This window comes from Hippoglossus stenolepis, chromosome 2 (assembly GCF_022539355.2).
Source record: "Hippoglossus stenolepis isolate QCI-W04-F060 chromosome 2, HSTE1.2, whole genome shotgun sequence".
Classification (NCBI taxonomy): Eukaryota; Metazoa; Chordata; class Actinopteri; order Pleuronectiformes; family Pleuronectidae; genus Hippoglossus; species Hippoglossus stenolepis.
In genome coordinates this window covers 17,180,368-17,205,125 of record NC_061484.1, presented here as the reverse complement: position 1 = coordinate 17,205,125, position 24,758 = coordinate 17,180,368, and the positions used below count along the sequence as shown (strand labels likewise).

General features: G+C 40.8%; 4 protein-coding genes across 4 annotated transcripts; 3 read left to right on the top strand and 1 right to left on the bottom strand.

Moving 5' to 3' along the window:
* The first annotated feature begins 608 nt into the window (after positions 1-608).
* map9 (microtubule-associated protein 9) lies at positions 609-6,471 on the top strand. Its single transcript, XM_035172232.2, has 13 exons — positions 609-955; positions 1,070-1,166; positions 1,914-2,435; positions 2,513-2,706; positions 2,807-2,915; positions 3,018-3,085; positions 3,192-3,265; positions 3,370-3,532; positions 4,120-4,206; positions 4,317-4,478; positions 4,565-4,710; positions 5,415-5,550; positions 5,784-6,471. The coding sequence occupies exons 1-13, from the start codon at positions 884-886 to the stop codon at positions 5,901-5,903; spliced, it is 1,950 nt and encodes a 649-aa protein (XP_035028123.1). The 5' UTR covers positions 609-883; the 3' UTR covers positions 5,904-6,471.
* Positions 6,472-7,667: 1,196 nt separating this feature from the next.
* ugdh (UDP-glucose 6-dehydrogenase) lies at positions 7,668-13,306 on the top strand. Its single transcript, XM_035172244.2, has 12 exons — positions 7,668-7,876; positions 9,247-9,408; positions 9,878-9,979; positions 10,078-10,278; positions 10,353-10,550; positions 10,981-11,128; positions 11,246-11,340; positions 11,422-11,552; positions 11,772-11,911; positions 12,296-12,387; positions 12,489-12,599; positions 12,713-13,306. Exons 2-12 carry the CDS (start codon positions 9,247-9,249, stop codon positions 12,821-12,823), a joined length of 1,491 nt encoding a protein of 496 aa, XP_035028135.1. The 5' UTR covers positions 7,668-7,876; the 3' UTR covers positions 12,824-13,306.
* Positions 13,307-14,024: 718 nt separating this feature from the next.
* On the bottom strand, positions 14,025-20,322 carry lias (lipoic acid synthetase). The gene is made up of 12 exons (XM_035172256.2): positions 20,199-20,322; positions 19,523-19,715; positions 19,105-19,280; positions 18,250-18,343; positions 17,685-17,765; positions 17,231-17,387; positions 16,833-16,890; positions 16,621-16,749; positions 15,804-15,949; positions 15,646-15,716; positions 15,445-15,556; positions 14,025-14,825 (listed from the first exon to the last, which is right to left on the bottom strand). Exons 2-12 carry the CDS (start codon positions 19,604-19,606, stop codon positions 14,764-14,766), a joined length of 1,170 nt encoding a protein of 389 aa, XP_035028147.1. The 5' UTR covers positions 19,607-19,715; positions 20,199-20,322; the 3' UTR covers positions 14,025-14,763.
* Positions 20,323-20,769: 447 nt separating this feature from the next.
* rpl9 (ribosomal protein L9) lies at positions 20,770-24,489 on the top strand. The gene is made up of 7 exons (XM_035172269.1): positions 20,770-20,930; positions 21,025-21,140; positions 21,806-21,901; positions 22,012-22,144; positions 22,463-22,543; positions 23,366-23,495; positions 24,331-24,489. The coding sequence occupies exons 1-6, from the start codon at positions 20,885-20,887 to the stop codon at positions 23,470-23,472; spliced, it is 579 nt and encodes a 192-aa protein (XP_035028160.1). The 5' UTR covers positions 20,770-20,884; the 3' UTR covers positions 23,473-23,495; positions 24,331-24,489.
* Positions 24,490-24,758: the final 269 nt, after the last annotated feature.

The window sequence follows — 24,758 nt, the reverse complement described above, 5'->3', positions numbered from 1 at the left end:
ATGTTAAACTTTTGATTTTGCTCATCACAGCTGATAGGTCCATACTTTTAGTAAAGTTTCTATTGCAGAATAGAACAAAGAATTAGAACAAAAAAATCCTGATGTTTTTTAAGTAGAGGACCTGAAAACATGAGTATAATACTGGTGTGTAAATGTACAATTGTGATGGTATTTTTACTCAGTTCACTCTCTTACATTACACTCTCACTTATCTTGGGCTGTCATGTAAAATAACCAAGTAGGCTATAATTTATCAAATACTCAGTTTGAGTAAAATGTTCACTTCTACTTCTTATTCTAGAGGTAGGCTATATATTGTACTTTTTGCACAACTGCATTTATTAAATAACTCAAGTTCCTGTTTAAATATGAAATAAAATCAACAAAATAGAATCAACAGACCGATGATGATGATAAAATGAGGAAGATAAGAATGTGTTGCTCCAAAGAGGAAGATTCAGAGGCTTGTAATCAGTGTATGAAATAAACGGATGTAATATATAAATAATTTTACTTTTGATACTTTGAATGTATTTTTATGCTAATCATTTTATATGTACATATATATTTTAAATACCTGACTTTAATTTGCGCATGCGCAGAGCTAGAGCGGGTTTCCCTGGGTTACCATCAACAAGTCCGTTAACTTGCTAGGCTAGGTCAACGTGTCTTTGGGTAATACCGCTTCTAAAGCTGGATTTTGCGTCGTGGACCCCACAACAATCAGATGTGACGGTCGGTGAAAGACATAGTTGGACATGACGGCAGCAGGAGACGCTTATAGTTACTATCTACTTGTTACCATGGAATTGGCGAACGGCAGCTAATGCTAACGCTAACGCTAAAGTGAGTAAACAAGAGGAGAGTGGGTGAAGTTTCCAGGATGACAAACCAAGAGGTCAGGACACTGGCTTACTCGAAAAGCCCGAAAACGTCGAGAAGAACAACATTTCAGGTAAAACGAACAAACCCCGTTGTCTGTACTCAAACAGAGAACATCCGGAGAGACAGGACCAGCTACAGCCATGTGGAGGTTTCTCATATCTGCCTGAAATGATTTCGTTTAAAGGATGAACTTCAGGCTGCTGTCTCTGCCAGAGCCAACAAAACAACAACAGGTCACTTCTCCTACCCCGATGACTTCGATGAGGATGAGGATGAAGATGGTAAGATGACACAGCATCAATATATTTATGAATGGAGCTCTTTTTAGTGCCTTTGTTTACATTCTGTTTGAGTATGACTAATGAAACTGAGGGTGTTTCATTAGTCATTCATCTTTCTTTGTTCTTACCCTCGGGGGTTTATATGATACTGTGGAAAAGTTAATCAATCACATTTTATTTGTATAGCCAACATTCACAAATCACAATTTGTCTCATACGGCTTAACAAGGTGCAACATTCTCTGCCCTTGACCCTCAACCGGTGTGAGGAAAAACTATTTAAAAAACATAGAAACCTCGGAGTGAGCCGCACATCAACAAATAACAATATTTACAACATTCATGAGAAAAAACAGTGTCTCACATGAATGGAGAGGTGTATCATTGTTTAAAGTCTTTATACAAAATAAAAGGTCTGACAGAGATGAAGGGAGCAGCAGTAATGACAATTCTAATGATTGAGGTATTGCCAATAATGGTAGTATACTGTATGTGGGCAGGCGTATGCAATCTAGTTGTAAACAATTAGATGCCACCACAATCCACTACCTATGATCCATGAGCCAAGTTTAGTTACTAACGTGCATAACAACGAAAGCATCAAATCCGCACATTTGAGAAGCTGTAAGAGAAGAGAAAATAGAAAGAGAAGCCAATCAATTTTGTTGATCAGCTCACCAATGAATTGACTCTCAGTTGCAGCTCTGTTCATCTGTTCTGCAATGCACTAAATTTCTATTTTTCACAGATTTTTTTAATCAACTCCTCAAATCAAGAAAAAAGAAGGCGGATGCATTTAAGGCCGGGAAATCTAAAGCGAACACACACAACACCTTTGACCTTTCCGACGATAAAGACAAACATGGGAAAACGAAGAGAGTTTCATTCCTGAAGAGCAAGAGAATCAGCTTTTCCTCGGAGGACGCGTCAGAGTCACGTGAAAACGAGCAACCGGACTCCTCTGTCGTTGGACATTACAATCACAATAACTCGATTTCCTCACAACACTCCACAAGTGGCAGCAAATATGACACACAGAGTAAAAACAGTGTTGTGGAGCCTGTCGATCCCCAAACCCCAAGAGGGAGCTTGAGTAGATCTCTCTCATACCAAACCTCAGATGATCTTCTGGACATGCCTCTGCCTTTACCACCCGACGGCAGTGTGACGGAAACTCCAGGTCCTGAGGAGAAGAGCAACACTTTTCTGGAAGAAACATCCCAGACTCCAGATTTGTCAGGACCTGACATTAAACACGTGCCTTCAGCAGGTCTGTTTACACCGTTTTACAAGCCATGCATGTAACCATCAGTGCAGATTTTAAACGTATATTTCCCCATTATTCAGATATTCCTACCGAGAGGGAGCCACCCAAACCCAAACCAAGACAACGGACCCTGGGGTTACTCTCTCACGCTGTAGAGAAGACGCCGGAGGAAAGTGAATCTCAGGATCTGAGCAGGCCCCAGACGTCCTCTGCATCCATCCCCCTCTCCTCTGGCGCGTCCAGCAACACTGCAGTGAGGAGCTGTAGTCCACATGTGGGTCTCATTGCCTGATTTTTTAAAAAGCATCTTAGGTTTCAGGGTAAAAATGATGGTTCTCTCATAGAAGCTTGTTTGTTGTCTTGTGTCATCGTAGTGGACAGAAGATGATCGCACATTTTCACATAGCCTCAGCAAATCGTCTTCGAGTAAGAGTGAGCAGTCACAGCTCCTTACCAAGTCCACTACTGATTCTGAATCCAGAGGTATGGATGAACAGAGCATGTTCAACACAATAACCTTATTATTCCATTATTGTTTTGTTTTTTAACTCATTGATTCTCTTTGATATTTAATATCTGTTTCAGGTGATTTTATTTCTGACGACAGCAAGGATCGGGATGGAAAGTGCTCCACATCTTTCGAAGAATTTCATGTAAGACGTTCTACATGGTGCCCTTTGCGTTAGCATCATATCAGACATACACTGCCTCTTATTTTTATTATTTTTAGTTTCGTTACATCTGTGTGTTTTGTTTCAGGAGGATTTGGGAGATCACTCCAATCATTCTGTAGCTCAACTCTCTCACACTCAGGAAAAGTTATTTGACACCAGGTAGCTCATTCTCTCCAAGCTATAACAATCAAGACACACATCTTCATGGATAAAACAGGATAATAACATAACCAACACTTTTTTCCTTTTTTAATTTAAACTAGGACGTCAAGTTCAAACTCAAAGATCACTCAGAGGTGTCAGAGTGCCTGCTCCAGAAAAGTGGAATCAAAGTATTTGGGATCTCTCAAAGTTCTGGACCGCAAAGTGTCGCTACACGAGTCTCCTCCAGAAACAGCAGATTCACTCAGAGCAGCCGTTTACCAGGTCAGTGTCATAATGAACTCATTAGTATTACTAGTAATATGTTGGATTTAAGGTTTTATTATATTATTCTTAAGTATGTGGTACAGAGGAATGTTTTCTGAAAAATAAACATGGCTTCAAAATAATGCACTTTTCCCTTTGTATAAAAACTAGAAGATTGAAAAGTGAACATTTTAAAGTGTTGCAAGTCCAGGAAAGCAGAAATCAGCCATCACTTGTATGGCAGCTCTTTTCATCTTATCATCGATATTTGTATTCTTCCAGTTTTGTGTCTGTTGCGGTTCAGAAACGTCATCAACTCGCCCACTTGCTGTGAATTTTCCAGAATTTTTCCTGCTGTATTCTCATATGGGCTCACTCTGACATTTTACCAGGGAGCTGGCAGGCAAAGATCTAGAAAATGTATGCAGCAACTGGTTTGGCCATATGCGTTGTCACATACAGCCCTTTTGGAACATTTCAGGAAAATGTCTGGACTTCAGTGCGTGTCTGAAAGCAGCTACAGTTGTGTTGATGTGTGTTTTATACACTGGTTATTTATGTCAATAGAGGACATCGAAGGTAAAATCCCTCTCCACTCTTACCAGGAATGGCTTAAAAAGAAAAAGGAAAAGTCACTAGGGAACGCGCAACTAAAGAAGAAAGAGCAACTCCTCCAAGAACAAAAGAAAAAGGTGAACCATCACAGTGCAACATACCATCTCTAAAGATTAAAAGAAGTACATGCTTGTTAATAAACACTAATAAATGCATACTCCTCATCATCTTTCTTAAAAATAAATAGGAAGAAGAAGCAAAAAAGGGCGATGCTGTTGCATCATATGAGGCTTGGAAGGAAGGGAAAGCAGAGAGTCTTAAAGCAAAAGCCAAAGAAAAGCAAGATAAGATGAGAAAAGAGCAGAGAGCGGGTGAAGAGACAGAAGAAAAGAAGCAGTCTGCTAAGCAGGTATGTCACTGATATGTTGTGTGTATTTTTCTGAAAGATATAAAAAACATTGGGAATATTAATTGTTTATCTAATAATCACTGCAGGTGTTTGAAAAATGGAAACAGGAGCAAGATCATCTGCTTGACAAGAAGTACAGAAAACAGAAAGAAGCTGAAGATAAACTTCAGCTAAAAAAGCAAACAAAGGAGGAGGAAAGAAAGAGAGAGAGTACTTCTGCTTTTTCTAGGTGGTGAGTGTGAATTGTTGACCCGTCATTTGTTATTTATTTATTTTTCTTTTTTATGAAGTGATGAAATAGTCGTTTTATAATCAGATTATTAGGGCCACTTAAAGGGGAAAAAATGGGATATTTCAAGAATAAAGTCGTAATAATATGAAAATAAAGTCATAGTTTAAGGACGGGAACTCTATCGAGCACAGGTTCTCCTTGCTGCTTATTTCCTAAAAAAAGTAATAGTATGACTTTTTTCTCATTAAATTAGGACTTAAGTCGTGTAATATTATGACATTTTTCTCCATCACGACATTATTCTTGTGACATGATATAAATAAAAAACATATAAATCGGCCCTAATACTTGACCTCTATTGATAGAAAGTGTTGTGTCTTTTGTCTAGTGTGTTGTTCAATCTTATTTAAAACCAAATCCATTACTTCACTTAATTATTCTTGATTTGAATCATTTTAATTGGGCTCTGTAAGTAAATATTGTCACATTCCCAAAATAGAGGTTGTGTCAAAAAGCTTCATACACAGAACAACCCTTTGTCCATTTTAATCTATGTGGATGTGGAAATCATTTACCACTAGGTGGCAGCCAAAGCTCGATGTTTAGCCGTGTGTTATCCATCAATATGTAATGAAAACATGAACACTGAAATAAGCTTCCTCTTGAACTGTTGTTATTGTTAAATTTTTCTTGAAATGATGAAGGTCTGATAAGAAGAAAGATGTTATTCACGAAAAAGTCTCCATGGAGCGAAAAGAAGTTAAAGACAAAGCAGAGGAGGAACGATACATGAAAGAAGAGAGGGATAAAATGGCTCTGGAGATGTATGAAAGCTGGCTGGTGAGTAGAAATACCTGGGATACCTGGGATTAACGGCATCCAACGTACTGCTGCTTCTTTGTTTTTGAGACAGTTGATATCACTAAACAATGACCTCCATGTTGCAGTGTGAGGTCTTCAGGCTTCATTTCTTTTTTGTTTTCTTTGATCTGCTAGTATTCAACGAGCTGCTTGTGGTGGTGGAGTGTGGGGAAATCTTTATATTTATTTTTACTGATTTTCTTTCCCAACAGGTAAGAAAAGAACGAGAACAGAAGAGACAGAGAGAAGAAAGACGAATAAAAGCAATTCTCCGAGACAGTCCTCCTCCACCGTGGAGCCCTCCTAATAAAACTATAGGATTTCGAAAATAACAATTAAAATGTAACATGACACTCCGGAGGAATATCTGTGGATGTTGTGTTGCATTTTTAGTTTAGTTTTGTACTTTATTTTTTAACAAAAGTATGTTTTTAAACAGAGCTGATGGCAGCTGTTGAATTTTATAGGATTTGCAGGTGTTGCAGGGCTCAGGTGCATTAGTCAGCAGCTCTAGTGAAAGTTTATTTTTCATTCTATTTCATGTAATAATGTTAAAGCACATACAAGGTCATTAAGAAAAGCGAATGTGATTTTGTTTTCATTAACAAAACCCTTTTCACAAATGTCTTACGTGTGTGATTGTTGCAGTTGTGTTGGTCTGTTATCACCATATTGTTCATCCACTGCTTGACCTGCTAATGCCCTTTGTTGAACTGCCATTGATGTCCAGGTAAAGTTTGTTTATGTTTTAGAGTTACAAGAAGCTCCAAACCATCACACCACATTTGAAACCGATCTGTTCAACACCCACTGCTTATTTCATGGGTGGATGTATTTGTGGTCATCTTTATGTGTCACTGAAATAGCAAGACATTTTTTGAATAAAAATGTGCACTTAGAGATTTGTTTCCAAAACGTTTTAGTCACTGTAGAAATATTGTGTATGCGTAATGTGTAGACATTTAAAAAATAGAGTCTGAGAGATTAACATGAATTTATTGTCTGTGACTCGGAATTTTCAAGCTTAGAGTTACAAGCTTGAGTTTTGACCTTGCATTTACAGACCATCTAATCAGACAAAGGATTGCACAAAATATCCAGGACATATTTCTGCAGCTCCAAAACAATTTTATGCACGAGAATTATGTGAGGAGGAGTAAAGGGGAGCATTGGGTAAACCTTGAAATACCTGGGATTCCTAAAACCAAAAACTTAAGGAATTGAGATCTGTCCTCCAAGGACTTACTCAAATAATTAGCGGCTCCTCCAGAATTCCAGGAGCGGGAGAAAAGCAACAGCTTGCACCCAAAGAATGAAACAAGGAGGGGATATAGCAGAGCTCGTTCTGCCATCCAGACAATTTAATTAGGTGTCACCTCAGGACAGAGCAGTTCAATTGGTTCCAAGTCTCCTTGAAAGAGCAAAGCAGGAGTATTTGTTATATGTCTGAGGTTCCTGCAGGAGTGTAAAGGTTGTTGGGGGTTATTTTGGAAACTCCCTGGAACTTTTAGGCTCCTGCAGCAACAAACTGGGATGGTCAGATATTCCTGCAGGGGCCTAAAGGTAATCAAGGTTTCTTCTGGGAACTTCATAGAAGCTTTAGGCCCCTGCATTAACCCACTGTGATGGTCTGAGGTTCCTGCAGGGGTGTAAAGGTTGTTGAGGGTTCTCCCAGGTACTTCATCTTATGAAATACTTACCTTTAATGTAATTTTAAGCTATTTGAGTACCAAACGGATACTTGTGTAACCTCATCACATGTCTTGAAGCACCTCAAATAAACTTGAAGTTCCTTGATGAGCATATTGGATATATGAGGCGCTTTCGATTTGTGTGGTGTAGAAGTGCTTAGAATATAGGAAAGGTCGATCTACATTTCTGAAATGTGCAGATGTTTGATGGTCAAAATCTCTAGGACAACCAGCTGAGGACTTTGAGGTGAGATTTGTTGTCTTGATCCAGACTGTGTGCCCTGCTGTATTGGCTTATAATTATAAGTATCATACAATTATCTGACTCTCTCATGTAGGTGTCCTGTGTGCTTTTACTTTGAAAACCCAGCCCCCCAGCGGAAGCAGTGGCGGTGGCTGACAGAGATTCCTCAGCTCAGAGAATAAAAGTGTCGTCAGGAGAAGTTGTGAGAGCAGAGTTGATGTCCGTCCAGCGCAGCTTTACTCCCCAGTGAAGACGTTCCACCGCCAGAGAACAGCAGCTCCGGACACGTCTGTCTCGACGAGGAACCAAAGCAGCGAACACACAAACTGCGCTTTATTCCCTGGAGCTTGTGACGGTCGAGCTGGCAGAGGTAAGCCCACCTAACGGAAGCTAGCTGCGAGTGCTAGCTGCTGCTGCTGCTGCTGCTGCTGCTGCACACAGACCATTCATTAGTCTGGGTTTGTTCGCCCCGCACAGGTAGAGGGAGGCGGGCTAGCTTAGACGCGTTCGTGTTCACGCGTAGAAGCAGTAGAGACTGTGTAGCAGCTGAGCTAACGGGAGCTAGCTGGGAGGTGAGTGGGGCAGAAGGACGTGGCTGAGCTGCACTGAAAGGCTCTCTCTGTTCTACCAGGCTGGGACGGTGCGACTGGTGACTGGTGTCAAGGTGTCAACGTGAGACCAAGGAGAAACTGTAGAGGACGAGCCAATCCTACCTTTTCTCAGGAAGATTTACTTACTGTACTTGAGTCAACCGTATGGAGCTCACACTCACAATCTATTAGCTTAGTTAAATACACTGATTTGTTAGTTTAGCAGTTATGTTCTCCATTCATTGGGGGTTGCTTTGGGGTGATTCATCTTTATTTTTGTCATTTCACAGTTTGTGTTGCTGTTGAATTAGTTCCCCACAAACCGCAGCTGTTACACACACTTAAAAGAGTCAAGGCAGAAATCAGTCATCGTGAAGGGATGAGTTATCACAGGGGTGTAGGCTGCATCAGTTTGTACTAGATGTACCCAGTGACCTGCCAACTGCATGCATGTGGTCAGACGAATAGAAATGTCCTGTGCAGTGGAGCACACGGCTGTAACCAACTTGTGTTTCTAATGGGCTGATATTTCACAACACTGAAAAACCTAATGGTATAACTGTCTTCCTGTGTCTTATTTGAGCGCTAATCTCAAATAAGACACAGGAAGACAGTTCATTTTTGTTACTTAGCAGCTTGAACTAGTAAATGTAAGAAATGAACAAAGGTGATAGGTTGAATATCTTTTAACTTATCTGATGTCACCTGACACTTTAGATCTACTCACAGTGTTAATATGTGATTGATTGATTCAACAGGAAATCTATTTTGAGAAAGGATTCATTGTCATGTTTAAAGCAAAAATGTCATCGAGTGGTTTCAGATTCTCAAATGTGAGAATATGCTGCTTTTCTCTGATTTTATATCATGTTTGATTGCTCATCACTAAAAGTAAGCTTTAAGTAGTAATTCTTACTATTCTCATATCTAATTGATGAAAAAATCATCAAATGATTGAAAAAATTATTTGAAGATTAATTTGTAATGAAAACAATCATAGTTGTAGCTCTTGTAAAATGAAAGTCTTCATGGGGTGGGGGAGAGTTTATAGAGTTTCTGTGTTGAGCAGTATGTTCAGAAGAAAAAAAATCTGTTTGTCTTTTTTTCTAATGCTTCATATATTTATTTATATTGATGTTATATTTTCCAGATGTTTCAGATAAAAAGGATCTGCTGCATTGGTGCTGGGTACGTAGGAGGCCCGACATGCAGTGTGATCGCCCACATGTGTCCAGAGATCACAGTGACTGTCGTGGATATCAACGAGTCCCGCATCAAAGCCTGGAACTCAGACACTCTGCCCATATATGAGGTTCGGCAAATGTTATTTTCCAAAAAGACTAAAGCTTTTATATCAGGGTGGTTTCTGGTAAAACAAGCAGTGGGTCATATTTTCTTAGGAACACTGATTCACTGTGTGTTGTTTCTACTACATTCTTATCCCAACCTGGTGATCCATGAATCTCGAAAGAGTTTGAATTTGTTTCAGTAGTTCTATCGGTGTGTTACTAAGTAGACGTTGCTGGGCAGAGGCAACTTTTATACAATATGATTCATTCATGGGCTAAAATGAACATAAATGAATCCCAGACTGTTTTGTAACTGCTCTACGTCAACCAAGCCCACAGGGTATTGCATCATCATGAGTGAGTTGCACAAAGAGCAGTTCATGTCCAGTCACTTTGAACATTTGTAACCAATTGTGGTATGTTTTTTTTTTTTCCCTCTTATACATTCTCTGACACACTTTCTGTTTAATTTCCCACCTCCTCCCATTCCAGCCGGGTCTGAAAGACGTGGTTGAATCATCTCGAGGGAGAAACTTGTTTTTCTCTACAGACATAGACTCAGCCATCAAGGATGCTGACCTTGTCTTTATCTCGGTGAGTTCATCGGTCCCCACCCGAAAACAAAACACCCACACTGTTTCTGCTGTTTCTAGAAACAAATCGGACATTTCTAACATATCCTTCCTCCACAGGTTAACACCCCGACAAAGACCTACGGGATGGGAAAGGGTCGCGCTGCTGACCTCAAGTTCATCGAGGCCTGTGCTCGGCGAATCGTGGAGGTGTCTGATGGCTACAAGATTGTCACAGAGAAGAGCACCGTCCCAGTCCGAGCTGCCGAGAGCATTCGACGGATATTTGATGCCAACACCAAGCCCAGCCTTAACCTACAAGTGTGTATTACGACAAATACATAACGCTGTCAGGTCTGTTGTCACATGTTGCTGAAGTCGTGTTGCTGCTTCAGGTGCTGTCCAACCCCGAGTTCCTCGCAGAGGGAACTGCAGTGCGGGATCTGAAGGAGCCCGACCGTGTCCTGATTGGTGGAGATGAAACGGCTGAGGGTCAAAGAGCCATCAGAGCTCTGTGTGCGGTCTATGAACAATGGGTTCCCAAAGCAAAGATCATCACCACCAACACATGGTCGTCCGAGCTGTCCAAACTGGTGAGTGTAGACCTGCAGCTAATGATCATTTTTATCAGTAGTTCATTTGCTTAATTTTTCATAATCAATCAATATTTTTGTCATTAAAGTCAGTTTTATTTTCTCATACGCCAAGACGATGACTTTGAATTGCTTGTTTTATCAATCGAACAATACAATTTCAATTTCCTACAATGTAAAATCAAGAATAGCAAAAGATTTTTGCACCTAGAAACCATAAAGTTACAACTGCCAAAGTAATTGGCAATGAATCTCTATTTTAAGCTCTATGTACGACAAGAAAATTGTCAAATTCGAAATATTTTTGCTTGTTCGTCTGCATAGTTGCCTTTTCACTTATTACTAGCCTAATCGTTGCCCTAATGCAGTGTTATTTTGCAGTGTTATTTTGTTGTAGAAATAAAAAAATAAAATAAAACTGTGCGTGTAGGCAGCCAATGCATTCCTTGCACAGCGAATCAGCAGCATCAACAGTATCAGTGCGCTGTGTGAAGCCACCGGAGCCGACGTGGAAGAGGTTGCCAAGGCGATTGGGATGGACCAGAGAATAGGCAGCAAGTTTCTCAAAGCCAGCATAGGTAAGTGACATGGCTGTGAGATGTTTACAGTGAGCGTCTGTGTCAAAACATTTGTAGCTGTAAGATGTACAGTGAGCTTCTGTCTCCGTCTCACTGCCTCTGTCGCCCTCTGGCCAGGTTTTGGTGGAAGCTGTTTCCAGAAGGACGTCCTGAACCTGGTTTATCTATGCGAGGCCCTCAATCTGCCCGAGGTCGCCTCCTATTGGCAGCAGGTGAGAAATAACCCGCTTTGCACCTAATTTTGGACACTTCTTTAGGCGTCTATATTAACGTGTGTTAATGCTTTTCCTCAGGTGATAGACATGAATGAATACCAGAGGCGGCGGTTTGCTTGCAGGATCATTGACTGCCTCTTCAACACTGTTACTGGTAAAAAGATTGCTCTGCTTGGCTTCTCCTTCAAAAAAGACACTGGTGACACAAGGTGAGTCTCTTTTCACATGTTTGTAACCCTCCAGTTATTTCCTTTTCTTTCTCTGTCAGTTGAATAACGAACTTATCGCTGTTTACATAAATCCCCTCTAGAGCCCTGACAACCCTTGTGTGTAGCCTTTGTACAGACTCAACTGTGGTGAACTATGGCCCTGGTCATTCAGGTGGACCTTTCGTTTAGTAGTGTGTTTGTTTAATGTCGCAACTCCAGGGAGTCTTCCAGTATCTACATCTCAAAGTATCTGATGGATGAGGGAGCCAAGCTCTTCATATACGACCCCAAAGTTCTCAAAGAACAAATCATTCATGATCTGTCCCAGCCCAACATCTCCGAGGACAACCCAGGAAGAGGTGTGTGTGTGTGAATGTGGAGCTTTCTAAACCACATTGTAAGAATGTTCCACCTTTTTATTATGTAAGCTACAGCGAGAGAAATCAAGTTGACATGCAACACACCTTGTGCAGCATGCACCTCTTATACACAAAAAATAGCCACTGTCTAAATAAAGAAGTGGAAGAAGAAATTAGGGTGTTCACCCAGGTGTCATGTTTCCATTACTGCTGGATTGTATATACGATACAATTATTTCTTGTAAGGATAAACATTGCTATAGTTATAGATCGTACAATAAATTGAGAGAAAATTCAACAAGTGTTCAGTAATAAATGTAACAGAAACTACATGGTTTGATGTTCACAAAGACTTCATTTAATGTTTTATTTACATTTTCTCAGTGTCCGAGCTGGTGACTGTGAGCTCAGACCCGTATGAGGCTTGTCAAAGTGCACACGCACTGGTCATCTGTACTGAATGGGACATGTTTAAGGTCAGAATAACAAATTTCTTTTTTACCCTATAAAACAGCTTCATCTTGAATCAATCTGTAAATATGAATTTTAAACTCACTCCAATTGAATTCCAACATAGGAACTGGACTATGAGAAGATCTACAAGAAGATGCTGAAGCCAGCTTTTATATTTGACGGTCGCAGAGTGCTGGACCACCTCCACCATCACCTCCAGAACATCGGCTTCCAGGTGCGCAGAAGGAAAACACACACACACACTTTTCATACAACATTGAAATGAACCAGTGAGAAAGTCGGTCCCGAATGAAGCTGCTATTATTTTTCTGCTTTTTCTCTCTGCAGATCGAGACCATCGGTAAGAAGGTGACAGCGACGAGAATTCCCTACAGCGCTGTAGCTGTTTGTCCTCGCATCGGTGCCACTGAGCCTCCCCCAAAGAAAGCCAAAGTCTAAAACTCACCCCACCCCCTCACCACACACTCTCTCCACATTCTATCTCAACCTTTTTATTGCTGGTGAAACGACGTTCACCTCTCCCTCAGTACACGCCTCCTCCTCCTTTAGTCGCGAAACAGCGCGACTAAAGTCTCCCCTGCAGTGTTTTGAACGAGAGCCTTGTTGAACCAGTGACGAATCATTCCAACCACAAAGACTTCATTTTATGCATATCATGTTAAACTGCATTAATCAAGCAAACATTTCAGTGCAGTTATACATGCACGGTCATCACTTTCAAATGAACACTATCAGTGTGTTTACTTTCCTACAGTATTTACTGTATAATCAAGTAGTGTTGATAAATCACAAACTTTTATACTATTTTTAAAAAATATTTTTATAAATCATCTTACTGTTTGTTAATCAGTATATGTCGTCTGTCAGTGACTGTTTTTAACTAAAAGGGCCATTGCAATAAAACGTGAAGTGTGTTCTTAATTTGTGCCTCGTTTTTATTAAACAGAAAAAGGTTGATTCAGAGCTGCAGGATCCAGATCGGACACTACTCAACAATTATGATTAACTGCTGCTGCTTTCATTTATTATATCATTAAATCTACAATTTTAACATCTACTCTGACAGAGCTTAAATACAACTGTTGCCATCTCTCTCTTCTCTCACCCCTTCTCTCTCTCTTCTCTCCTCCCTTTCCCATTTTTCTCTGCTCATCCCAACTGGTCGAGACAAATGGCCGACCACATTGAGCCCGGTTCTTTTAGAGCTTTCTCCAAGTTAACGAGGGAGCTTTTCCTCGACAGTGGCCAAAGTGCTGCTCAGTGTGGGAGCTGTTAAGTTTCTCTACAATTTTGTACGGTTTGGACCTAACTATGTAAAGTGCCTTGAGATACTGCATGTGATTTAGCGCGTCACAAATATAATTGAATTGGATTGAATCTAGTGGGTCAGAGGACGTCAGCTGAGTTGAAGGCTCCTTCATATGAGACCCAGCAGGGATTTGCGTGCTCAGTGAAAATAATGTGTCCTAATGTGACACAGAGCACCTCCAGAAGTGGTTTGAGTGATTGTGCATTCAGACGTTCAGACCTGTGCTCAACGCCGACCACTTGTGATTTGATCACTTAGGACAGATGTTAGTACAAGACGTGAACAGGGTCAGTGACAAAAAAGCAAAAAAACTGCAAATGAAGACATAAGTTATAATAATTCATTTATTTTATTTAAACAACCAGTGGGTGAAATAAAAATCTTTCTTGTCTCGGTGTGAAATTGAACTTTTATCACATTAGAAAAAGCGGCTTAAGACCAAATTAATACAAGAATTCCTTGTTGGCAGAGATTTGTTTGAGTAGCAAATGTAATTTCACTTGATGTGAGTAACCTCGGATCAAAAACCTTGTTGCTTAATTAAATTAAATGAAATTCCTGAAACCAGGTTAACATCAAAGTGCTCGTAAACTGAGCTCGCTGTCAAAGGTCAGTGGCTCTCTACCTGGAGTCCAGGGCCCGAGGGGGGGGGAAGCTGAGGCTGGATGTGATTTACGGGCCCCTGACATGCAGAACATGGCAAATTACAGCTGCTGATCACAGCAGGTTGTATTTTCTCCTGTCGGGCTGACGTGGGCAGAGTCTGCGCCCTGGTTATCTACATGTCTGCAGGCCTCCTACTGCTCCTTATACACTTTGATCTCCTCCTACATTGAACTGTGGGTCGTCACAGAGGAGCAGTAAAGGACAGTGAAGCGTATTGAAAAGTAACAGAATGTTAACATCCCTTCTGTTTCCTTATTCAACTTGTTACAAGTCATTAAGACTAACTATGACTAACAACAATGCATTGTGGTCCTGCTAGTAAAGCATATTCTGTAATTGTGGGTGATTAAAGGTAAAGACGAGGTTTGAGTAATATGCAGAACAGTCTGTAGTTCTGTGCTTTTCATTCTGCTACAGTCATCTCTGCTTTTCTCTTCTCCAGTAGATTCTTCAGGAAGAACTCGCCTGTGCAAAGAATGAAAATTAAAAACATCCGTCTCTCCTTCTCCACTTACATTCTACCCTTTTTTTACATGATGCTTGTTTGCTTGAATTTGTATTGAAAGAAACCCTGAAGACTTCAACAAGTATTAAGTGTCAGTTTGATCAAACATTTGGCCCCTAAACTATTATTCATTGTGATAAATTCTCCCCAAGGAAATCACATAAAATCCCTGTGTCTGTGTTGCTTAACCCCAGTCCCTCCCCACATCCCTGCATCCCCCTTCAAAATAAAATACAGATAAATTAAAAATTACTCCAGTGCAGACTCCTGATGTCTCTTTCTCTTATCCCATCTAAATTCTAATAATTTCTCTTACAAAATTCCAATCTATCACCTTTCTGTTAAAGTGTTTATACCACTCTTTCACATGCATTGTATTTTGGTGAGAAATTCCCTCAAATTAAACCACAGGGTTGTTAAGAAATATATATATATATATATATATATATATATATATATATATATATATATATATATATATATATATACAGTATGTTGCCAGTTTGGGTGTACTGTAATTTGAGAATAAAAAATATTAATTAAATAAAGTTATTTTATTTGTAGATGAACGTTTCTCACCTGCTTTGTATGAGGATCGCACCAGGGGTCCGCTGGCTGTGTACATAAAGCCCATCTCAGTCCCAACTTTCTCCCAGTGGGCAAACCTCTCTGGAGTGACGTATTCTTCCACCTAAACACACACACAGTCAGTTTACCAAATGTGCTGCTCTCTGCTGCTGTGGTAAATCAGGAGCCCCACACAGAGTTTAATGTGCTCACCTTTAGGTGGCGTTTTGTGGGCTGCATGTACTGGCCGAGTGTTAGACAGTCCACCTCTGCCTCTCGCAGCTCTGCAACATCAGAACAACAGGAAATCGTTGTAGTTTACATCAGATTGTTTTGAGTGTGTATGTGTGACTAGTGAGTGTTCACCACACCGGTCAACGTGTCCTGTATCTGTTTGTCTGTCTCCCCCAGTCCCAGCATGATGGAGGTCTTGGTGAGCACAGTGCGTTTGACCTTCTTGGCATGTTTCAGAACGCTCAGGGATTGGTCAAAGTTCGCTCTGGGGTCACGCACGTGTCTGAAAACAAGATGGAACAGAGAGAAATCCTGAGTCACATAACATCAGAGAGTGAAATATATTTTATACCCACACGGAGAAAATATGTCAAACAAGATCTCTGCAGTGTGTTTGCTGCAGAACATGGAGCATTTTTACCAACAGCAGGGAAATGGCTCTTCTGCATCATCTGCTGGTCAAAGTGTGTATTACCGTCTTCCTTCTCTGTGACTGACCGCCCTCTTGTGGCAGTAAACATTTATAACACAAAGTATAAAAACTACACAGAACACTCTTAATTTTTTTTTGAGCATTTATGAATTTAAATTACTGGAAATTGCAATAAGAAAAATAGTATATATAATATAATTTTCAGAATTTTAACTAGTTACCTCGACAGGAAAAAAAAATATTTGCCACAAATTGCTATTAGTACTTTTTCCACTAGTATTTAAACATCTCAAGAAATCTTTAAATACAAAATAAAGACAGAAAACGTTTTAACTAGTATCACATATTACATTTTACAGTGCTTTCAAACCAAATTCTTTACTCAGTATCATTAGACTTGTTTGCCACTCAAATCACATTGAAGAGCTCATGGATTCAACTGAAAATAGATTCTTAATTTATTATCTTATAACAACACAGGAACTACATAGACACAGAAGCGACATGTCTTGTCTAATTACCTTTGCAGCTCACGCACGGTCTCCACATTGTGAGCGTACACGTCTAAACCTGACAGGGCGATCTTCTCCACTGCTGCGAGGTCGCCGCGGAAATCAGGGGTCAGACATTCAACCAGGATCCGAGAATTTCTGGATGAAGAGGAAAAAAGATGTCCGTTTATAAATTTTTCACAGAAAGGCACAATTAATCCAAATGTGAGGGGAGATGTTACCTTTCCTTCAGGTTAGAAACTGTCCTAGCAAAGTGCTCTGCTCCACCATCAGCGATATCTGCACACAAAGGAAAAAGTGTTATTAGAATGCACTATTGTAACCAGAAGTTATAGAGTTAAGAAAATATTATCTTAATGCTTTGAATGAGTTGTATTTTTATACTGATTTAGAAGCTGACAACCGCCATCTAAAGCAATCATCAAACTTCGCTCTGATCTTCTGCACGAATCGACTCCAGAAAGATTCATTTTGCAAAGTAAATTCATAATAATCCGACATTAGTTGATCTTCCAGCATTGAGAGTGGTTCCTTTTTTTCCCTTGTAAAACTTTATTCCTTCATATGATGTATCACCAACAGCAGAGAGTAAGAAACACTGGGGATCAGAGGCCGTTACCATCTCTGTCCACTGAGGTGAGAACCACGTAGTCCAGCCCCCAGGCGGCGATGGCCTTGGCCGTATTGTAGGGCTCGTCTTGGTCCAGAGGCGGAGGGCGCCGGGCCGTCTTTACCGAGCAGAACCTGCAGCCGCGGGTGCATGTGTCTCCCATCAGCTACATGAGACAGAGAGAAATGCATCATGAGAGCTTCTCTTGAAATATGCTACTGATACACAGGGCCAGATTTATACAACATGTGTATTTTGAATTTTACATCTTTCTATGAAAAAGCAAGAGCTTATAAAGCCAAAAAACGGTGTATTTAGACTTTTGAGAATGTTGGCTTGTGCAGACGAGCTGGATACGTGTACTAGACCTAAAGAGAAGGATTTCAAAGTGTTTTTTTGCTTTAGAAAATCTGGTTGCTTTTCTATAACTGTCAGCTGCACGTGAAGAGTCCCAGTGACTGACCATGATGGTGGCTGTGGCGGTGGCGTACTCTCCTCCTCCCCAGCATTCCCCAATGTTTGGACACCTGGCCTCCTCACACACCTGAGGAAACAGACACATGGTTTTTCACGCAGGTTTTTTGCAGATTCACCAAGTTAGATCTTTTTTATACAACAGAGGAAATCATTCAGTCATACCAGTCAAATGATGATGGAAAACAAACAATAAAATCTATAATTACTATATAAGTACATTAATATCATATTTTTGTCAGACCTTGCCTGCTCTATATAAGTGGCCAGGGGCCTTAGTCTCATGTGTGAAGTGACTGTTCATATTTCTTGTTTGAAAGTCGTAGAAGTCAGTTTAAGAATACACAGACAAAACTATCTGAACAAGACAGAGACGACCACAAAGAGAAACAAAACAAATACAACGCCCACGTTTGATGCTCCCGACCTCGATTATTCCAAGATCACTTTAGAGACGTCTCAATATATCTTTCCCCACATTGGTTGTATATGTATTTGGAGGTGAACTGAAAGCAGCAGCGTCACTTGACAACACTAACATACGTGACACTTACTGTGTGCAGGTTGAGGTCTCTCAGCGTGTTCTTCAGCTTGTTGAAGTTCTTTCCAATGGGGATCTCTGTCTTGAGCCACGGGGGAAGACGTAACCTGACGTGACAACAACAACAGAGACACTCAGTAAATGTGTAAGAGCGGTATTGTCTCCGTAATGGTTTGAACGATAATGATCTGCTATCACAACATATCCCACTGTGCACTGTGAAAAAATACCTAAAGATAAAATAACCAGATCATAAAATGCCACCTGTCTCTTTGACACTGATTGTAAAGTCTCGTCAATCCATACAAGCATTAAGTCGTCCTACTGAATAATTACCATAATAAATAGAATAGCACTCACACCTACCTTAACTCCAAGTACGATTTAAAGGTTCAGTGTGTAAGATTTAGGTGAAAGGGATCTATTGGCAGAAAATGAATATTAAATAATCCTAGTGATGTTTTCACTAGTTTGTTTCATCTAAATTGTATGTATTGTTGTTTTCTTGACCCTAGAATGGGCCCTTTGTATTTAAATACTTAATATTTACATCAGGAGTGGGCCCTCTCTACAGAGGCCACCATGTTTTTTACAGTAGCCCAGACTGGACAAACTAAACACCGTTTGAGTTTTTATGACAGCTGAAGGTTTCCACAGGTTCTCTTTCATGTCCGGAAGGGGAGGGTGATTTGAGGGGTATTCAGCTGCAACATGCAACTTCAACACTAGATGTCACTAAATTCCACACACTGAACCTTTAATCTTGTTTTGATTAAGCTGAACACAATCTGCATGATAAAGTCTGACCTGGTCTTTGGACTTTTCTGATAACAGACTCAGTGACCGGGCCGAGCAGCACAGTTCTCACCTCTCTCCCTTCTGTCTCTTCAGGTTGCCTCTGTACTCCTCCCACTTGTCTTTATCCGACAGGTCTCCTGAGATGAAGTCCTGCAGATCCGGCCCATCGTCACTGAGAGGCTCCTTCTTCGTGTCGGTCCTGGCTGGAGAGGATCTGGCCACAGTGGTCACACTGCTGGTGTACACCTACACAGGCAGGACCAGGGGTTAGCTCAGCTACATCGGATTCACTCGGTCTCTTCATACACATCACACACTATCACCAACACGGACTCACAGCCGCCACAGCTGAGTTACAAAACATCCAGTGCAGGTTGTACTTTCAGGCCCGCGACACAGGCTTCCTCTCCACCGAGGGTTCCCACGGACAGATCGCACACACACTGTCCGTGGTGTTGACAGGAGAATGTCCGGGTGGAGATACTCACATGTGGGAAACATCTGGGACTCAGCCACCGCTGGTTTGAGGAGAAACGACCAGCGACGCAGCAACTTTGTTTGAGCAGCGCCATGACTTCAGTCCGCAGGAGAATGTCATTGGAAACAAAACCCGACGAGCGGCTGATCGAGTCTGGTGCCGTGTTCACGTGACGGGGCAGAGTCAGTAAAAAGGAGAACGTCCTGCAAAAACACCAGCAACAGATTAAATCAACTAAACTGAAGGATAACAATATTAAAGACTAATGACAGAAGCAAACAGTAGATATAGAAATATAAAAAACATTTTTTATTAAGCTACATTGGTTGTATCAGAGTTTCTCTCCCCACCAGATAAAAATAATCTTAAACCTTAAACATGTCCCTTAAACCACTAGGTTATATCGATAATAATATTGAATTTGATTAAAATGTAACCATCACTAATGTTGTTGTTAGATCCAATTCCCCAACCAATTATCTACACCCTGTAGTTTATTTCACAGAGTAAAATAAAGCTGAGTTACTATTTCCCCACTGTGCTTGCAGATCTTGAACGCGGCAAAACCAAACGACAAATATAAATATAAATAAACATGATCTCTTATTTTGTTAAACATATAAATGTAAATAATCCAGTTTACAGCTCAATATTGTTTCTTCACCTTCGTTATTATCGATCCTTACTTGAGTATTTGTGCTTTATCGACGACATCTTATCCTTGCGTGGCTCGTCTACTAATGCCTGATGACGTTACGTGCGTGCTCTACAACAGCGTGGTGACGTCCTTCCGTCCTCCTTTCCTCTGCTACCGGCGAGGTGAGGATACCCGAGAATCTCTACCCGGAGTATTAATCCAACTCCATCTCTTTAAATTAAACCCGTTTGTGTTGTTAAATTCAACCATCACACACGTAGAACGTTGTAGTTCACACCGCAGGCTGTATTTTAACTCTATACGGTCCTAACGAGTAGATATATTAGTTTGTGTTTGATCGCTGTCTGTTTCCAGGCCTGACGCTGCGGAGGGCCGCGGCAACCTTTTTCATTATTATTTGTAAAAGTACATTATCGTGTGTTTCCGGTTTTCACTCACAGTCGCAATCCTGCTGGACACGTGTGATTTATCCAGTAAAAGTTAAACAACAGTCTAGCTAATGTGGCTACATGTTAGCATTAGCCTCAGTGTTAGCAGATGTATTGCAATGTGGCTGTTGACACCACTCGAGCACCAACAAGTCACTTAAAACGCAGAGTTGTTATTACCTCAGCAACCGGACATTACAACATGGATTCAACAGAGTAACACAACTGTCATAACGTGTGCGCCCAGGCCCCACAGCCTCTGACACGCTGTGTTTGTCTCCACAGAATGAAGACCATTCTCAGCAGTCAGACTGTCGACATCCCCGACAAAGGTGAGAGTCTGTCAGATTGATCTTGTGCATTTGTCCATCTTGCGCCTGAAGTGTCTCCTCACACCGTCCTCTCTGTTTTGTTGCGGTGGTGCAGTCGAGGTGAGGTTGAAGGGCCGGACAGTGACTGTCAAGGGGCCCCGTGGAAAACTCACAAGACAGTTCAACCACATCAACCTGGAGCTCAGCCTGCTGGGCAAGAAACAGAAGAAGGTAAGAGGCCACCAGGAAGCAGCTCGCTGATCGGTCCCAATGCACTAAACTCTGTGATTTCAATCAGTGTGGATGAAATGACGTTAATGTTGGAGATTCCCTTGTAGCGATGGAGGATAGAAAGTCATTCCCTGCTCCGTTTACCATTTAGAGGTGGAACAGTTCACACCCTGTTGCTTTCTCAACCAGTGTGCAGGCATATTTACACACTAAGTCTTTAACAATACATTATCTGCTCATCATTAATCTGCTGACCAGTGGCTGGAGGGTGAACTCAGTGGAGCCGGTAACAGCCACAGAGCCAAATGCTCCTGAAATTGGGAGACTTTCTATTTTCCAGTTGAACTCAACTTAATATTAAGCATTTAACTTAACTGCTGGAGAAATTAATTTGTATCAACATAGAAGGTGAGAATGTGTCAGTGTTGTGTTTGCAGCTTATTTCTGCTACTAAGTGTTACCACAGGATTTAGTACTAAACGACTCAGTCTCATGAGACTCAGAGTTTATGAAAACATAAATATTGAGCTTAAAAGAGGCTGGAATCAGAAAATGTATTTTTATCTTTAGAAAATGATGAAATGAAATTTGTTTTATTAATTGACCACATTGCATCAGCATCAGTCCACTTCAGAGAAAATAACGCGAGTCCCTGTTCTCCTCAGCTTCGTGTGGATAAATGGTGGGGAAACAGGAAGGAGCTGGCCACAGTCCGCACCATCTGCAGCCATGTCCAGAACATGATCAAGGGTGTCACTTTGGTGAGACTTCAGTTATTGACTGTGACCAGAGTTGAGCCACAGGCCGACTGTTGTTGAATCATTTGTCTTCATGGTTTGACCCAGTGACTCACTCTCCTGTCTGACTGCAGGGTTTCCGGTATAAAATGCGTTCTGTGTACGCCCATTTCCCCATCAACGTCGTTATCCAGGAGGGTGGCACCATGGTGGAGATCAGAAACTTCCTGGGAGAGAAGTACATTCGCCGTGTCGGAATGAGGGCTGGTGAGTCTGCAGAATAATAGCATGTAGCATCTGTAAGGTCAAGTGTTTAAGTATTTAATATTTTGGACAAGCTAACACACAAGCTAATGTGCTGTTGCTGTGTATTTTGGGGGGTATTATGTCCTGATCTAGTAGACTTCAAAATATTTTGCAGCCTTATGGATTTTCTCTTATAAATATAACCTGCTGTAATAAACACTATAGACTGAGACCAGGATTAATCGACAGTGTAATGAAGCAGCTCGGCCACTTCCTGTCCATTGAACTGCTTGTTCTACTTGTACTGGACATGTGATGATGATTTCTTCTGTCCCTCAGGTGTTGTCTGTTCAGTCTCAGCGGCCCAGAAGGACGAGCTGATCCTGGAAGGCAATGACATTGAGCTGGTGTCAAACTCGTGTATGTTACCTCTTTTCTTTTAGACAGAAATTTCTCTGCATATTATCACACAAACTTGTAGAACTATGTCCTAAATGTATCCTTGATATGAGCCTACATGGTCACCTCAATAAAATGCTGCAACTTTTCATCAGTGTTCCCAGCAGGAATCCTGATATAATTCTTTCCCTTCAGGCAGCTTCATGTTAATTATTAGGTTCATCAAACTAACGATGAACTTGTGCAGTTAAAGGATGCACAGACGATATCACAGAAATCTGTTGATGGCATGTGATTGACAGGCGGCTGGTACCTCTCCTAAAACTGTAGATGTTTCTGCAACACCTGTCTGTGTTTCTAGTTCCACATCAGTCCTGTGGTGTAGTGATGAATCTTGTTTTCATGAGAAGTCCCCCCCTCCTCCATCTACTGCTTTACCAAATGATCATTATTCCCCAGAACATCAGTGGTGTTTACACCGTTCTGTCAACATAAAGCAGGAGAATATTACGTCTCCTGTCAAAGTGATGTAATATTCTTCCTCATTACACTGGGGTGAACTGATGAATATCTCGAATCCCTGAATGAGAACTACAGACTCGGTCACGAGTGACGTCAATGTTCAACACCTTTATTCCTCTTCAGGTCATTTTTTGTCTAAGATTGTTAGAATCCACCAACTTCCCTCTGACTACTGATGGTAGATTTTGAAGTTGAGCGTCACCTTGTACCTCCTGACCACACTGCTTCTCCATCTCTCCCTTCCATCCTCCTCTGTATTTACTGTGATCCGTGTGTGTGTGACGTGACATGTTGCTTATCTCCCCGACCTCTCTGTTCCAGCTGCTCTGATCCAGCAGGCCACCACAGTCAAAAATAAGGATATCAGAAAGTTCTTGGACGGTATTTACGTCTCTGAGAAGGGAACAGTATCGCAGCCGGAAAATTAAAATTTTCGTCTGAAGTCGTAGAGGTTAGCCAACGCCGCCGAAGCCTCCTCTGTGGCCTACAGGGGAAAACCTCTTCTGTTTTATTTTTCTCTAAATGTTCCTTAACTATGTCTCTTTGTAAAAGCATGTTTCTGTTTTTCTCTGTTTCCAGTGTCAACAATTTAAAGTTTTTATGCAATACGTTTGTATGTTAAGTGTGAGGACTGGTCAATATGATGACAACAAATCCTTGTTTTTGCCTTATCTGGCATAACTATTTTACAAAATAATTACCCAGAGCCAAAGATGTTAGAATTTCTTCTTCTGATCGGCCAAACAATCAAAAAGATATCGATTTTCGACTTTTATTTAGTGCTCATTGGAGAATCTAGAACCAACAAATGACTGAAACCATTGATCAAAAGTTTTCTGGTTTTATTTCTGTTAATGGATTTTGTGTCATAAAATTTAGCTATAATATTTTTGGCATCTGCAAATTACTGTTCTCACCGCAACAGGTTGCGGTTGTATTCTTCAGTTTTGGGAGGCATGCACTTCTTACTGTTGACATCTGGCTCTTGTGTCAGAGAAACTTGAATCTAAACCATAGATTTCAACAATTTCTCAATATTTCTGCTTTAAATGATAAACTCTTGCTCACTCCTATGCAGTGTTTGCATTACGTGCCTCACTGTGTTTTTCATGAGTTAAATGGCATGCATCAAAAATCTGAGTTGTTAAAACTAGTTGATCTTTCCTGATTTTAAATGTATACTTCTCATGTCATATAGGCTGTCAGGCCTTGTTAGATTTGTGTTAAACTACTGACATGTTGCATGTGACCTTATTTTCCTCTCTCACACTTGTCTCATGTTTCAGCGGCCTTGATCCAACAGGCCACCACGGTCCGAAAGAAGGACATCAGGAAGTTCCTGGACGGCATCTACATCAGCGAGAGGACCACTGTGGTGGAGACCAATGCTGAATAAATGTTCTTCTTCTCTTACGACCAATAAAATTACCATCTTTTCCAATTAATCCCTATGGTTGTTTGTTGCCTTTATTGGACTCTGCTGCAGCTCAATGTACCTGTGACACTAGTTTTAAAATGGAATAGAAATGAAAGGTGATCAGAAACTGAACATCTCTAAACAGTTTATACAAATTGTTAAAATTTTAAGGAAATGGATTCTGCAACTGAAAAATCTCAATTTAGCTTCATGTAATTTTAAGACATGAAATTGTTTATCTTGTTGATAAAATGCAAACAAAGACTGAAACCCAACGTGTATTTTTTTCTATTTGCT